This window comes from Psittacula echo (assembly GCF_963264785.1).
Source record: "Psittacula echo genome assembly, chromosome: 6".
In the NCBI taxonomy this organism is placed as follows: domain Eukaryota; kingdom Metazoa; phylum Chordata; class Aves; order Psittaciformes; family Psittacidae; genus Psittacula; species Psittacula echo.
In genome coordinates this window covers 3,919,877-3,933,702 of record NC_137743.1, presented here as the reverse complement: position 1 = coordinate 3,933,702, position 13,826 = coordinate 3,919,877, and the positions used below count along the sequence as shown (strand labels likewise).

Below are 13,826 nucleotides of genomic sequence, written 5' to 3'. Positions count from 1 at the left end.
CTTTCTTCTGCTCTCCTACCTCCTTCTTTCCTCTCCCACTTCTCCAGATGTTTTTGCACTGAAGGAAAGCTGTCCCCTTTGACTCTGCAGGGCAGCTTCCAGCCCTGCCTACGCTCAGCAGTGCTTGCAGCCCGGCATTTCTTAGCCCGTACTTCTTGTTCAGTACCGCGGGGCTTTGGCTACGTGCCTTATGAGAGGATTAAACAAATAGGTAAGAGGCATTTTAACACAGTGTGCTTAATAACTTCCCAGAGTAGGAGTAAAGGAAATTGGAGATTCCCCAGGAAACTGTCCCCTTATTCTTATGCAGAATATGGCCAGATTCTCCCCATGACATCGCGGAGAGGAATCGTGCGCTCTTTGCACCTTGGCACAGGCGATCTGTGACCAACCCACAAAACCACCACAGCAGGACAGGAATTGCATTGCAAACTGCTTATCTTCTTGAGTCCAGCTGCTGCCCCGGAGCCTGAGAGGCTTTTTCAGGAGTTAAAGCAGCATTCTTCCTTACTGGCATCTGACGCCTCTTCCTTCCTGGAGCAAGAGCAGCTCACTGTTCCCCTGGGAGAGTGGTGGAGCACCTCCTTTGGCTCTCACTAAGTGCTCTGCAACTTCCCGTACCATAAACCGGTTGTGTAACATGAATCTGCTCTGCGCAAAACCTCTCGAGCCCCGAGCTTCAGAGGAGCCAATGTTGTTTCTCCCCATCCTTCTGTGAGATCTGCTTTCCATATGTCTCTGCCGATGCGTTTGCCTTCTTCACGACTGTGAAAGACCAGTCTTCCTCTCTGCTGATCCTCTCCCTGCCTCAGCCCCCCTGCCAGCTGCAATGGATGGGTACTAAATCATCAAGTTTGCTTTCTCAGCACCTCTCTTTCCTAGCAAGGATATAACACCGTGGCTACGTGTTGTCTCCAGCCTCTGCTTGGCCATTCCCACCACTGTACCAAAGACAGAAACCACGGTAGGATGGGAATTCCCTTTGTATTTCCCAGGCCTGAGCTCATCTACTACCATGAAACAACTACCAAGACAGAAAAGCTCAGTTTCAGAACTAAGGTACAAGTCATATTTACTACCAACTTCCTAAACTCCCTCTTTACCATGTACCACATTAGAAGAACCAAACAGTAGAGCGCATCTGCTCTGGATTTCTCTTACAAACCTCTCACAGCTGCAAATCCTTTACAGCGTGATTTTTACTTAGCAAAGCACCTGCTTGGGGTACCCTCTGACAAATATCTTTTTGCAGTCTGGAACTTCATATCATTGAGCCATGAGCAAATTCATTATCTCCAGACAGTCTAGTCACGTCAATATTGCATGATTGCCATTTCTCTTTCTCCTCCTCAACCTGCTGTCGTGATCCACATTGCCACTAGCTTTAACAAGCGACCTCCATCACTTTATGTAGCCCATAGAGTCACTAATCTTAAAATTATCCCAAAATATAGATAGAAAGATGATATCTGACATCTTCTGCAACTTCAAACCTCCCTGTAAAACAACCAGCTCTGCCCTTCCCACAGGACACTATTCCTTCACCTCCAGGGAAGAGCCATTGGTCCGTGCCCACTATTCATGCTTTTGCATTGGAGCAGCCAAGTGAGCACCTTCCCTGCCTCCTGCTCTGCAGGCCTTGCAAATCCAGCTCTTCTGCCATAGCAGCATGTTCCCCCTCCAGCTGCTGCAGCATGTCCCATCCCATCCCCTTGCCTGGGGTCCTTTTCTCCATGGCACCTGGAGACTCTCCCATGACTTTTCACCACTTCCAGCTAGAAGTCCCCTCCTCTTTCATTCTCAGAGATGCAAAAGCCTCTGCTTATTTCCCTTTCTGCTTTAATCACTTCTAACTCTGAAGCACTTTTTCTGTTTCAGGAGACCTGTATGGTCTTTCCAGCCACCTTCCAGCTCTCTGAACACTTTCAGATTTCATGCTAATACTCCAGATTGTGTGTAGGTCACGGAATAGAAGGGAATGGAATGGCTTGGGCTGGAAGAGACTTTAAAGCTCATGCAGTTCCAACCTGGGCAGGGACACCTTCCGCTAGAGCAGCTTGCTCCAAGCCCCGTCCAGCCTGGCCTTGAGCACTGCCAGGGATGGGGCAGCCACAGCTTCTCTGGGCACCCTGTGTCAGTGTCTCACCACCTCTTTTACATCAGAACACAGTGGGTCCATATCTATGGATAATTTCCATTTCCTGAGTTATTACTTTTCTAAGGAGCATCTCAGTGAGCTATTCAGAGCAGCTCATTGATAGAGCACAGCCCAGCCTGACATACCACAGTTTAAGGCTGAGTAAAGCAAAAATGTTGTAAGATGCCTGATCAGAACGAGAATGGGAATATTATGATTTCACATAAAACTGAAACATCGAGAATGAAGAAAATGGAAACATTCAACACCACATGCAGAAGGAAACCACTCTGAAATGGCAAACCTCCAAACCAGAACAATAGTTCCTAACACACAGTCAGGACTGCAGCTCAAAACCAGGCTGACCATGAAAAACTAGCAGAAAACTAAGCAGTCAACATCAATGCTGATCAGTAATATGTTTAAAAGCAGTTTGAGCTTTAATAATTCAAGAGGATTTAATTTGCTGGTAGTAACAAAGGTGGATTTTCTCTCTTTTTTTCCAAAGCATGACATGGATGGATATCCTATCTCTGTAAAGTATACCCCAATTGGTAGCAAGTGCCGGGCATGACTCCAAACACACACAAGATCTAACACGCAACATCTGAAACCAAGCTGCGCTCATGGTGTTTGTTTTACCCCTAAGCCCTCCATTAGAATTCTCCTTCAGATATTTCCAGTTGCAAACTTGCAAGTGTTTGGTGGAATCCGTTTATAAGGCTTGCTTCAGCCTGTTCATAACAGTCCCAGTGCTAATGACCCAACTCGTGACCATACAGAGGGAAAACAGCACTTCATGAAATATTGATACACACTTGGAGATTCGACAATTATCTCCAGAGCTCCTTGGTAAAATCTGAAAGCAAATAAGTAGCAAACATTGCCTGTACCCATTAAAATACTGAGAACCAGAAAGAAACCCACTCATTATCCATTTGACAAATACAAACTATTATTTTTAATAATGCACAGGCATTTAACGTATGATATTTACAGCTTCTCTTGCTTAAAGTAACCATTGGGTTTGGAGATCTGATTTTAAGACGTGTAATAAAAGTAAGTTATGTGGAGCTGGGTGCTTTTGCAGGAGAGGGTAAAACCCTTCTTTTACTGAAATCAATGACAAAACTACTATTTTCCTGATGGAGGCAAAACTCCTCTGTTTTGGAAGCTGCTTGTCCAGAAAGATATTCCCGAAAAATTACAAATATGAATTTAATTGGCTTTTTCGTGCAAGCTTCAGAAGCAGAAAACCAGAGTAAAAAAGAACATGGGGCTGCTAGGCCACAAGACATGTCACAGAATCCCAGACTGGTTTGGGTTGGAAAGGACCTTAAAGCTCCTCCAGCTCCAACCCCTGCCACGGGCAGGGACACCTTCCACTGGAGCAGCTTGCTCCAAGCCCCTGTGTCCAACCTGGCCTTGAACACTGCCACGGATGGGGCAGCAGTATATATCTCTGTATCTTGCTTATCATACATCAGTGAGATGATACACCAGCACTCATCTCTGGCCAGAGCACGGCATGGGAGATGCCACACTGCTACTCAAGAGCTTTTAGGATAACAGCAAACACAGAGAACACCTTCCCCTGCTGAATAAATATGAACCATAAGGGGAAATCTTTCAATACAGAACATGACAGGTTGCTTGGCATTGAATTACATTGCAATCATGGGCGTTATTATAGTAATTCTGGTTTCTGGACCTTTTAGCCCTGACTGTGGCTGAAACAGAACCACAACAGCTGCAAATAAAAATGAAATGGAAATGTAAGATTCTTAAGCCAAAATATTTCAGCTGTAAGATAACAACTTCCAGTCTCATGCAGGTCCACTCAACACGAGCAGGAATTCTAAGACATGAAAGCTGGGGATCAACAGGAATTGGGACTGCTGGCAAGGTGGGATAAATGGAGCTACATTTTGGCTTTCCTGATTACTTCAGTTTCCCAACAGAATGGTCTAAACACTGAGAAGCTCTCTGCTGTCCACACTGAATACGCTCTTTTATCTTTCATAATAAATACTAATCAGGATTCCTTTTATTGACAAAGCAAAATGCATGCACTTGCATGAACTACTGTGCTTTCTGAATATTCATTTTAAACTTTATAATAAAGCATTCAGAGGAAGGCAGAGAACACAGCAAATGACTGCGTGTGACATTTCCATTCCTGTTTTTATTCACTCTGAGAGTGACAGAGTCCAGTAAGAGGCTGTTCCATCATAACCAAAGGCTGATAATCTATAGGGGCAGCAAAGGAGTGTGTAGGAGGCAGCTTGAAACCGCTCAGGGATTTGCAGTGTTAGAACAAGCGTCAGAAAACGTGTTAGGGTTAAGAAGACCAGGGAGGAAGTCAAGGAGGCATCATCAGGTTCTTGCATCCCACAACCCTATGACTCCCAATGCGGTTCCTTGTCATGGAGGGAACCCACTCATGAACACCACCTCCACAGCAGCAAAGTATTTCAATTTTTATCAGTTTTTATCCTCTTTTTCTACCTTTCTTCACTGAGAGTATGTCCCAAGTCATTTCTTATCATTGGGTTTGCTGTCTAAGCAAAGTCCCGTTTGCTTATTTACTTGTCAAGTCAATAAAACTACTTAGGAAATAATAAATTGCTTGATAATCAAAACAAGTCACTACTGGCACACACTGAAGACTCTGCAGAAGTACTGATCCAAACAGGTAATGGCAGATACATTGATTATATTTTTGAGAGTTTTTCTCCTTGTTTTCATGTGTATATATAACTACATATATAAATCAACCATGAGAATGCCCTCTTGGCTGTTGATACCAGTATTGACCAAGAGTCTCCGCAGGCTCCAACTGTTCAGGTGAGCCCTGCTGGTTTCCTTCTTACAGTGACAACCTGCATCTCTGCAATTACAGAGACTAAAACACCCTAACACTTTTGGGAACTGCAGGAAGAGCACTATACCCTCACTCTTCTCCCAGCCCCTTCTTGGCTGTCTCTGCTTCCATGTGCAAGATGTGGCAAGAGGCCCGTTACCTTCTGACACCCTATGTTTGGTGGTTGAGATGCACCATCCCCAGGGCCTAGGGTGCTCCCAGGAGGGAATACCATAGGAGGGAATGGATGACAAGCCTCTACCACTGATCCCAGTGTTACCACTGGTTGGTCAAATGAGGAGCACCCTGCTCATGCAGCTGGCAGTGGGGTCTGCAGACACTCCTTGCAAATAGAAAATGAAATCTATGCCTGCAGAAGGTCTTCCCAACTACCTGAGACCTGGAAAGCCTTCCACCTGGAAAGGGACATAGGGTGGCCCCACACACGCCGTGTTACGTTGTGCCATGGGACCCACGTTTAAGCCGATTGTGGCCTCGACACCCTTTACACTGGGGGAGAGGGTGGAGGAAGGAGAGCCGGGCACTAATCCGCTCCATCTGCTCTGTAGCAGCTAATTGGATTGTGAGTGCAGAAGGCAAGACCATGGATACAGTGGTGACAGTCACACCGGCCAGGAACAGGCACTCAGAAACCTCCCATTTGGCTAAACAAATCTGCTCTAGTGCACAGGGTGAGGGTCCCACCACGCTGCCAAACACTGCTCTGCCCAAACTCTTCCTGAGACCTCTGCTGCAGAGGTGCAACTAAACACTGGAAAAATAACACACGTAAATCCCATCCCTAGAAGTTACATTTCATCTTTAACAAAACACTGGGACGAGCAGACAGAAGAGATTAAAACTGAGTTTTCTCTACCTAAAGCCAGCGGAATGCTGGTAATGTCAGGTTTTATTTAGGTGCAAAAGTCAAAAGCTCGCCTGCCAGTTGCTATATATAAACCTCACTAACATACATCCTACATCTGCAACACTTATTCTACATCGGTGGCTTAATGATGTTGGTCTTGTGCTTTTTAAGGATTCAGCTCAGCACCTACCTAGAAATAACAGACAATTCAGTTGTGCAGAGTTTCCATTAAACTGCTCGGGAGTGTAATGCTATGAGAAAGACAAGGAGGAGGAACATAAAAAATGCTTAATACAACAATGATCAGAAACCCTGAATTCCTTTTCCCCCCTCTGCGAACACCAAGTTTGTAGCTATGGAAACTACTTATGAGAAAGCTAAAAAAACCCGTTAGCAAATATAGTCAGAGAATGATCAGGATATATGAAAGTCCTAACAATGATAGAGAACTACAGGCACAGGGTAAAAGGGAAGTGTAAATTGAAGATGACAACACTTGTGCCTCTGACAACTTGTTCTTCTCCGACAGGCCAAATTAAATTTTATTGCCACGGCACTAAAGTCAATGAATTGCAACTGGAATGAGTTTGACACTTTATATTGCTTTTGATAAAGCCATTATAAAAGGCGTATTTCAACCTTTAAAAAGGTATTTTAAAAGCTTATTCTCTGCAGCCAATGAATGCTGTGGGCATATTGGCCAAGATAGTCGATATTTTATTGAGGTGGTTTTCAGCATCTCTCTCTCGTGCTCTGTTTCTCATCCATTTACTCTACTAATGCAAGTAGTTCTGATTACTTCAGCTCTAAGATCCACGCAGGATACACATCCATAAATTAATCTGCTTCACTGAGGTTGGTGAGTCCTTGTGAGCCTTCCAAATGCTTTCCCAATTTCCCTGTATTTCCAGCTAGCACCCTTATTATTTTGGATACTAATCTACATCTTGCAGACAATACTGTGACCATCAGGACAGCAGACAATATAAAGACACATTAGCTTATTTCCAATCAAGTATTTTTGTATGGAAGTTGCAATCCCACTGAAAATCCTTAATCTGGGGTTTTGCCAGTGCACGCAGGGAAGACTTACTTTACCTGGAGCTGGGAATTGCTCCCAGGACTTGCTATGGTCTGTCAGGTCAATGTGCAAATTAGATCAGATTTATTCAGTACACAGAGCCTCCTTTGGTGCTGTTTCATTCTGGATTGTTAATTGAGCTGCCTTACATGTATATACATTGTGATTACATGCTGCAGTTGGGACAGAAAACATAGTGAAGAAATCCTGAAGTTGATTTCTGAACTGTCTGCTACATGGTACATTGGGCAAAGAATAAACCAGCCTCAACAAACGCTCATGAAATTTATACTGTGTTTGAAATATCACCGCTAAACTCTCTCTGCCCATAGAAAGTAATGACAGTTTCAATGCAGTACTCGTAGAATAATGGGCATATGCTGCAATTTTAACCAACCTTGATGGGCTCTTTTAACTATCCTTGAACAACCATCAAAGCTCTTGCTCTTACTACACTCTCTACTCCTTGGGGATTGCCCACATGAAGAGCCTCAGCCTGCAACTGATGTGCAGTTAACACAATTGTTATCAGTCACCGGGTGGAAAATAGCTATAAACAGAATCACAATCAAGTGTTAAACAGCATAAGCAGAGCTGAGCTAATCACAGTGAGAGGCATTTCTAGCTGGGCTCTAAGCTCACAAAAGAGAGGATGAGTCTCCTTCACACTGGTGAGAACTACTTGTCCAAGGAAGGCAGCTACCTTCAGCCTGGCTTTCCCTGGTCAGGAAAAGGTTGGGCTTTTAACCAAACCTTACAATGAAGTAATTAGTCTCCTCCTTCCTTATGACACCTATCCAACTGTACTGGACAGCCCTGTTCCTCATCCCCAGTGGGAAGCATCTCCCCTTTTGTGATCATTTGCTTTGATACCTTCATAAGTAAACTACAGTTTGAAAAGCCATACAAGACATATATATTGCAACGAACCACCACTCCTCACTGGAGTTCCTAAAGTCCATCATTGGAAACAAAAGACCTGTCAAACCCCCTGTTTGGGATAAGTCTAGGCTAGCTATGAATACATAAGGCTTCTAATCAGCCAACTGCTTTAAGATCGAAACACTGGATTAAAAACATATAAATCAAGTAATCTGATTAAATACTAGCAAATATAATTTGAAGATGCAACATTTTGTTTTGGAGGTGGAGTTCCTGTAATCTGCTCAGTGACCATTAGATGCAGTTTGCCCTCACCGGCTTTGCTGACCCGCACTATTTATTTCCCTGCATTACCTCCCACTGCAGCACGAGGCTGGCCACAAACCCGCTCTGGCAGCAGCTGACATGGTTTTGTCACGCAGAATTCACAGGGGTTCTTGCCTGCTTGCCACTACTATGACTCAGTGCATTCACTACCTGTGATGCTACGAAAGGCAAGGCTGCAGGAGCAGCCAGCTCTGAGGACTTTTCTCCTTAGGAAGCCCTTCCTGACAGCTTCACGGGCAAGGTCTTGATGATGCAGGGACAGGCAGCTTTGCCAGAGCTGTGGCAGAGTTCCCAGGATGGGAAGCTGGCTTGGCTGTGGAGACGTCACTCTTGGCTACTATACCCCACTCACTCTGCCATCACAGCAATGGGGTTAGGGTGCTCATTCACCACCTTCTCTTCATACAACTCTGTGATTCCCAGGAAAGACAATTTATCCAATTCATTCTTTATCCTTATTTTATGGAAAGAAAAGAAGTTGCAGCAATAAATCTCGTTGCTGATTTTCCCTTCTCGAACCATACCGAAGTGAGAGGCCCACAACATGTGGCACATTCCTGTGTATCTAGCATCAGGAATACCAGGCAGGAGGAGACACCTTCCTCCTGAGAGTCCTCTCCCCAGACTCCAAAGTAAAGAGCAGCAGTGCAGAATCCACAAGAAGCATCAAAGCTCAGCACAAAATCACAAATCAGAAACAACTCCCTGTAGAAAGACTGCAATACACCATCCAACAAGACTTTCAAAGTAACCAAAATGATTTATTTCCTACCCCTATCCATGTAACAAGCTTCAGAACATCACTGGCCTGTAATATCCGTTTTATCACCCTCTGCTGACGGCAAGACATTAACCTAGACCGACAGAAAATATCTGCAGCCATTTAGAGACTGAGTTTAATACTGAACTTACTTTGACTCAAGTAGCCATAGCCAAAGCTACAGCCAACAGAAGGCTCGTCGCTCCTAATAACGCATCCTGCCTCTTCCTCACAGCAAATACTGTTTTCCAGGATTTAGTCAAGTTTCTGTCACCTGCTCAATGTTTTAAAAACATCTTAGCATATTTGTAATATCCCCTTATCACCTTCCCTGTGAGCGTGAACACTCCTTACCAATGGTGCTCCTTAAAGAGCAATTCCTCAACACAGCTTGAACATCTAAAAGCTGCCACACCTTCCGTTTTCAATACATATCCTTCCATCTGCCTTGTGTCTTACACCTTGGCTTCTACTTCTAAACTACAGTTTAACAGGAAGAAAACCTCTCAGGCAATTTGGAAAACAAAAAAAGGGGAAATAAATAAAAATGGAGACAATTTTACAGGTCCTACTTCAGCTAAACCTTTCAGGGACTTCAATGAGAAGATAATCTTTCTGTGATTATGGCCAAACCCTCCCGTTGCTTAGCAACACATAATTAAGGAATATGTTTTCAGATCCGCTTTGCAAGCTGGCCATTATCAGATGAAATTACTGGAGCAACAAATGTCATCCTCATGCAAATGAGTTGGTCGTAGGCAAGAAAAGAAAGGAGAGGGTTGAGGAGCAAGAAAGAGCTCAACAGCACGGAAACGCTGCTGGCTTCCTCTTGTTGAGCGCTGGTGATTCTTTTAAAGGGAAGGGGTAATATCTGGGTGTTTAGACAATAGGGTCTGCAGTTTATAGGGGAGACATACAGAAAGAGGGGTCTGTTTTTCACGGTGGAAGAGACTGATCCCAGAACATGATCCCTCACCCCAGGGCTTTCACTCATGGGTCCTGACTGGCTCTATCAGACATACTGTGAACAAATGGACGTATTTCTCTTCCCCAAATTATGCCAGTTCATTTTTTCCAGGCTTCGGGAAATTGCTTATTTGAAAACACTGCCTGGATGTACTAATTTTGCATCTAATCCATGTCAACACAGAATGTGTTGCCTAATATTTAAGCAGTTTTAAGAAATCAATACATTACACCAGCTACATAAAGGACACACATAAGCATGAAAGAGACGGCATCTACTTCCTAGCTGTGTGATCATGCTGAGCCACGGAAAGGCGTCTGCATTTTGACAACTTTATCATTTCCACTCACAAAATCATGCTTTATTTAGATTCCTCTGGAATGGCATCACCAGTTTGGCACTGTCTCTATGCCTATAAATGGTATCCTTTTATTAAAGCTTTGTGCGTGTGCGCTGGTATGGCACATTGTTCGGGATGTGCATGCATGGGAGTTAAGCTGAACTGCACAGGGAGAAAATTCCCTGCTCACAGAGTCACTACCAGGAAAAGCATTTCAAGGGGTTTCTTTCCACGTTTTTCCAAACAAGTCAAGCCACAAATGAATGGATTTGCCACATTTCCTTATACTTAGCAGTGTTTCCGGGGGTTAGTTTCTGCCAGGGTCCGAGTTATCATCAATGGGCATAGCCAAAGTGGAGGAGCACAGCCTGCTCAGCTTATCCAGCTTTACATCTGAGCAGCCAAGTGCCTGAGCTCTTCTAGAAGAGGAAGGGAAGAGTAGGAGCCACCACTCATTTTTATTATTCCAGTGCTTAATGACAGGCTTTTAGTTTTAAGCACAGGCCTATTACTTTAACAGCAATATCACTTCACTTACAGGCATCTCCAGAAGGAAATCAAGGCTTTTATTTCGTATGCCTGATAAAACAGCAAATTAATAATAAGAAGAAAAGGCTTAGGTAATGGCCAAAGGTAAGTCGATTCTCAAATAACACTGTTAGCTATCTGATGAATTTAGTCAAAACAATGCTAACCATTTCCTCGGAGGAACACATTTGTGCCTGATAACAGCGGTAAAAAGTCAATCTGCAGCAAACCCTGTAGTCCTAATTGCTCAGCCAGAGCAGTATCTAATCTCCTGCTCTCTACAAACAATGGCAATGGCAAGATTAACCCTGGAAGCATTATCTGAGGTACCGCTCGCTTTTAATTCAAATTGGCTAAACAAAATATTTGGAATTCAACCACAGCATCCTTAGCTCCACAAAGCCAGTGTGGGCCTGTGAAGAAATCCCATTCACCTCCTTTTCTATATAGGAATGTGTCTTAGGCATGAAACCCCAATATATTCAACTGCCTTTTAGAGGGGGTTAAAGTAAGCAACAACAACACAGTTCTAAACTACTCTATGGGCTAAGACCCTTTGGAAATTACTTGGTTCAGGCGTTGCCATGGTGGAGACGATGACGGGAGGCCCCGTCCGCCTGCTGAGCTTCGGATATGGGGAGAGCTGGGCAGGGAAAGCAGGTCCAGTGGGTGCCAGGTTGTTGTCTCCCGCTGGTCCCGGCCGGCGGAGAAGCTGTGGGCTTCCATGAGGGCTGGGTGCTGGCGACGCTGCCACTGTCCGCTCCCTCTTCATCAGCTCCATGGGCACAGTGTACGTGGTGGGATAGGCTGTTTTGGGGCTGGCGTGCGGGTTGCCCGTGGTCATGGGCATGCTGCCTGGAGCAGAGTAGGTGGAAGCTGGACGTGGGTGCGTGTTGCAAGGCAGGGGGGTATTGTATCCAGAACCAGGGAGGAAGTGTGGCCCCTGAGGAGCCCCTGTTGAGGCAGCATAGGTGGAGGTCTCCAGTAGGTGCTGTGTCGGGGCACTGGATGGCCGGCGGTGCATCTCTCCTGCTCTTGGTGAGAGCGGCTGCAGCGGAGGTGGGTGCTGCAGGGTGGCAGGACCATCAAGGGTGGGCCCAGAGCCGAGGGGCACCCCATAGTCCCCCGGCAGCTCACTGCGGTGGCTGAAGCTGTTGGAACGGGTCCTGGGGCGCAGCACCCCGCTCCTGCGCTCCTGACGCTGCATTTCTGCCTTGTAGTTGTGGGCGATGCGGGACAGCACACGAGCCTGCCCTAGGTTGGGAGCCACCGACTTGATGTCGTTCTCCTCCATCATGGCCAGGAGGCTCGGCGAGTCGAAGCCCTGCTGCAGCAGGGCAGCAAAGGTGCTCTCCGAGACGCCTTCCGCACGAAGCAATGCCACGAACTCGGGATCGAAGCTCCTCTTCCCTTCTGGCCCAGGAAAAGCGGGAGGCACGGGTGGGTGCGAAGGGGTCGCTGCTGCTGCCTCATAGCTGTCATAGGTCCCTTTGGCACCAGTGCTCTCCCTGCCTGGCCCATAGCTGCTGCCAGTGCTGCCAGCAGGATCCACCACAAGGCATGTTGGGGCAGCCTGCCTGTTCCCCGCCGGCTCGGGTGGCCTCTCCGCCCCATCACCATAAACCTGCCTGCCAGGGAAGGCAGGGGGTTCTGCTGCGTACCGCGGTCCATGGGGCTCCGTGCCGTACCAAGCAGGAGAGGCATCTCTGCTACGCATTCGCTGCCCATCCAGACCCAGCTTGGGGTCCCGGTATAGGCGGGCAGCCTCCGGTGGGGCAGGCAGGCGCCCCGGCGGCTGCTCCCAGGACATCCGTGTGCCGGGTGCCCCATAGCTTGCCAATGGCCTGGTCACCATGTGGTCACGATAGCAGCGGGGGTCCTTGGGTGATCTAGCTGCCAGGGACGGGTCGCTGTAGTAATCCTGGGGTGGCAGGGAGCCCCGGCCTGCCATGGCCGCCTGCCGGTCGCAGTAGGCGAAGTCGGGGACGGAGCCTTTCCTTAGGGGCCCCGGGGGGAAAGTGTTCTCCTGGTACGGGTACGCCTCTTGCTTCAGCTCCGCGCCGCCCTGCAAGGTGATATCGTTGGCTCTTGGCGGCTCATACCAGCCACCCTCACTGCCATAGGTCAGTGAGCTCCTCCGGCCCGGCAGGCGTTGGTACTCGAAGGCGTTCTCACTCTCCCAGTTGCCTTCGTACCATCCGGCAGCATCCCAGCTCTGCGAGCGGCCGATGTTGGGGTGCTTGTTGGGGATGGGCATCGCCACGAGGCTGCTGGATCCCCCCGAAATGAAGAGATCCCCCCTTCCTTCTCAGCGCGCCTCCAGCGCGCATCAAAAGCGGACTGTGCTTTGCCCGAGCTCTCCCGGGACTTCACGAGCCACCCACCGGCAGTTTTGCCTTTCAAAGCGTTGCCTGAATTATTTATCCTTGGAAACCTTAGCAGGCAAAGCCCTCGCTCCAGGTCGGAGGAGGCACAGACCCTTCCCGTGCAGTGTGGCTGATGAAGAGGGTGGCCGCGCTCAGCCCAGATGCTTTATCCTGTGCCGCTGGGGACGGCACGCACATGGACAACTGGCCGAGCAGTGTGCGCGGATTAGGAGCTAAATAAAACTGCTAAAGCCCTTGCTCCATGTGACATCATTTTAGCCTGATGAAATCTCCCGGCCAGCAACCTCAATGCAATTTCTCCCCTGGGGAATGGCTCCTTTTGTTATCATTTTACATGTTGTTTTGTTAACGTTTCGGTTGGCGCTGTCCTCATGGGCTCGGGGCTCCCAGCTGCGCCAGCGCCCACCAGGAATTGTCAGTGGGATAAGGAAATGTCCTTGTATCTGCTCGTCCCCACACATGTAAAAATAAAAAGGAAAGCTTCAGTGTCAGCTCAATCTTAATCCACCCTGATGAAATGCTAATCCACTGCACACGGCTAAGGACAAATTGAACGGGAGCAAGCAGGCAGGCCTAAAAAGAGGCCGGTGCAAGGCACTCAAGAACACAAGAATGATCAGAAGTTAGTTAGGGGTCTCTTTAATGCTTTTACATTGGAATTTGCTTCGGAAATGACTTCTTTTTTG

At 47.0% G+C, this 13,826-nt stretch overlaps 1 protein-coding gene across 1 annotated transcript in view; it reads right to left on the bottom strand.

Moving 5' to 3' along the window:
• Positions 1-13,010, bottom strand: part of CTBP2 (C-terminal binding protein 2) — a gene marked incomplete at both ends in the record, with an annotated part of 45,331 nt that extends 32,321 nt beyond the window's left edge. Inside the window, one exon of the mRNA XM_080621116.1 lies at positions 11,321-13,010. Coding sequence (XP_080477242.1) covers positions 11,321-13,010 — 1,690 coding nt within the window. The remainder of the gene's footprint in view (positions 1-11,320) is intronic.
• Between the last annotated feature and the right edge of the window lie 816 nt (positions 13,011-13,826).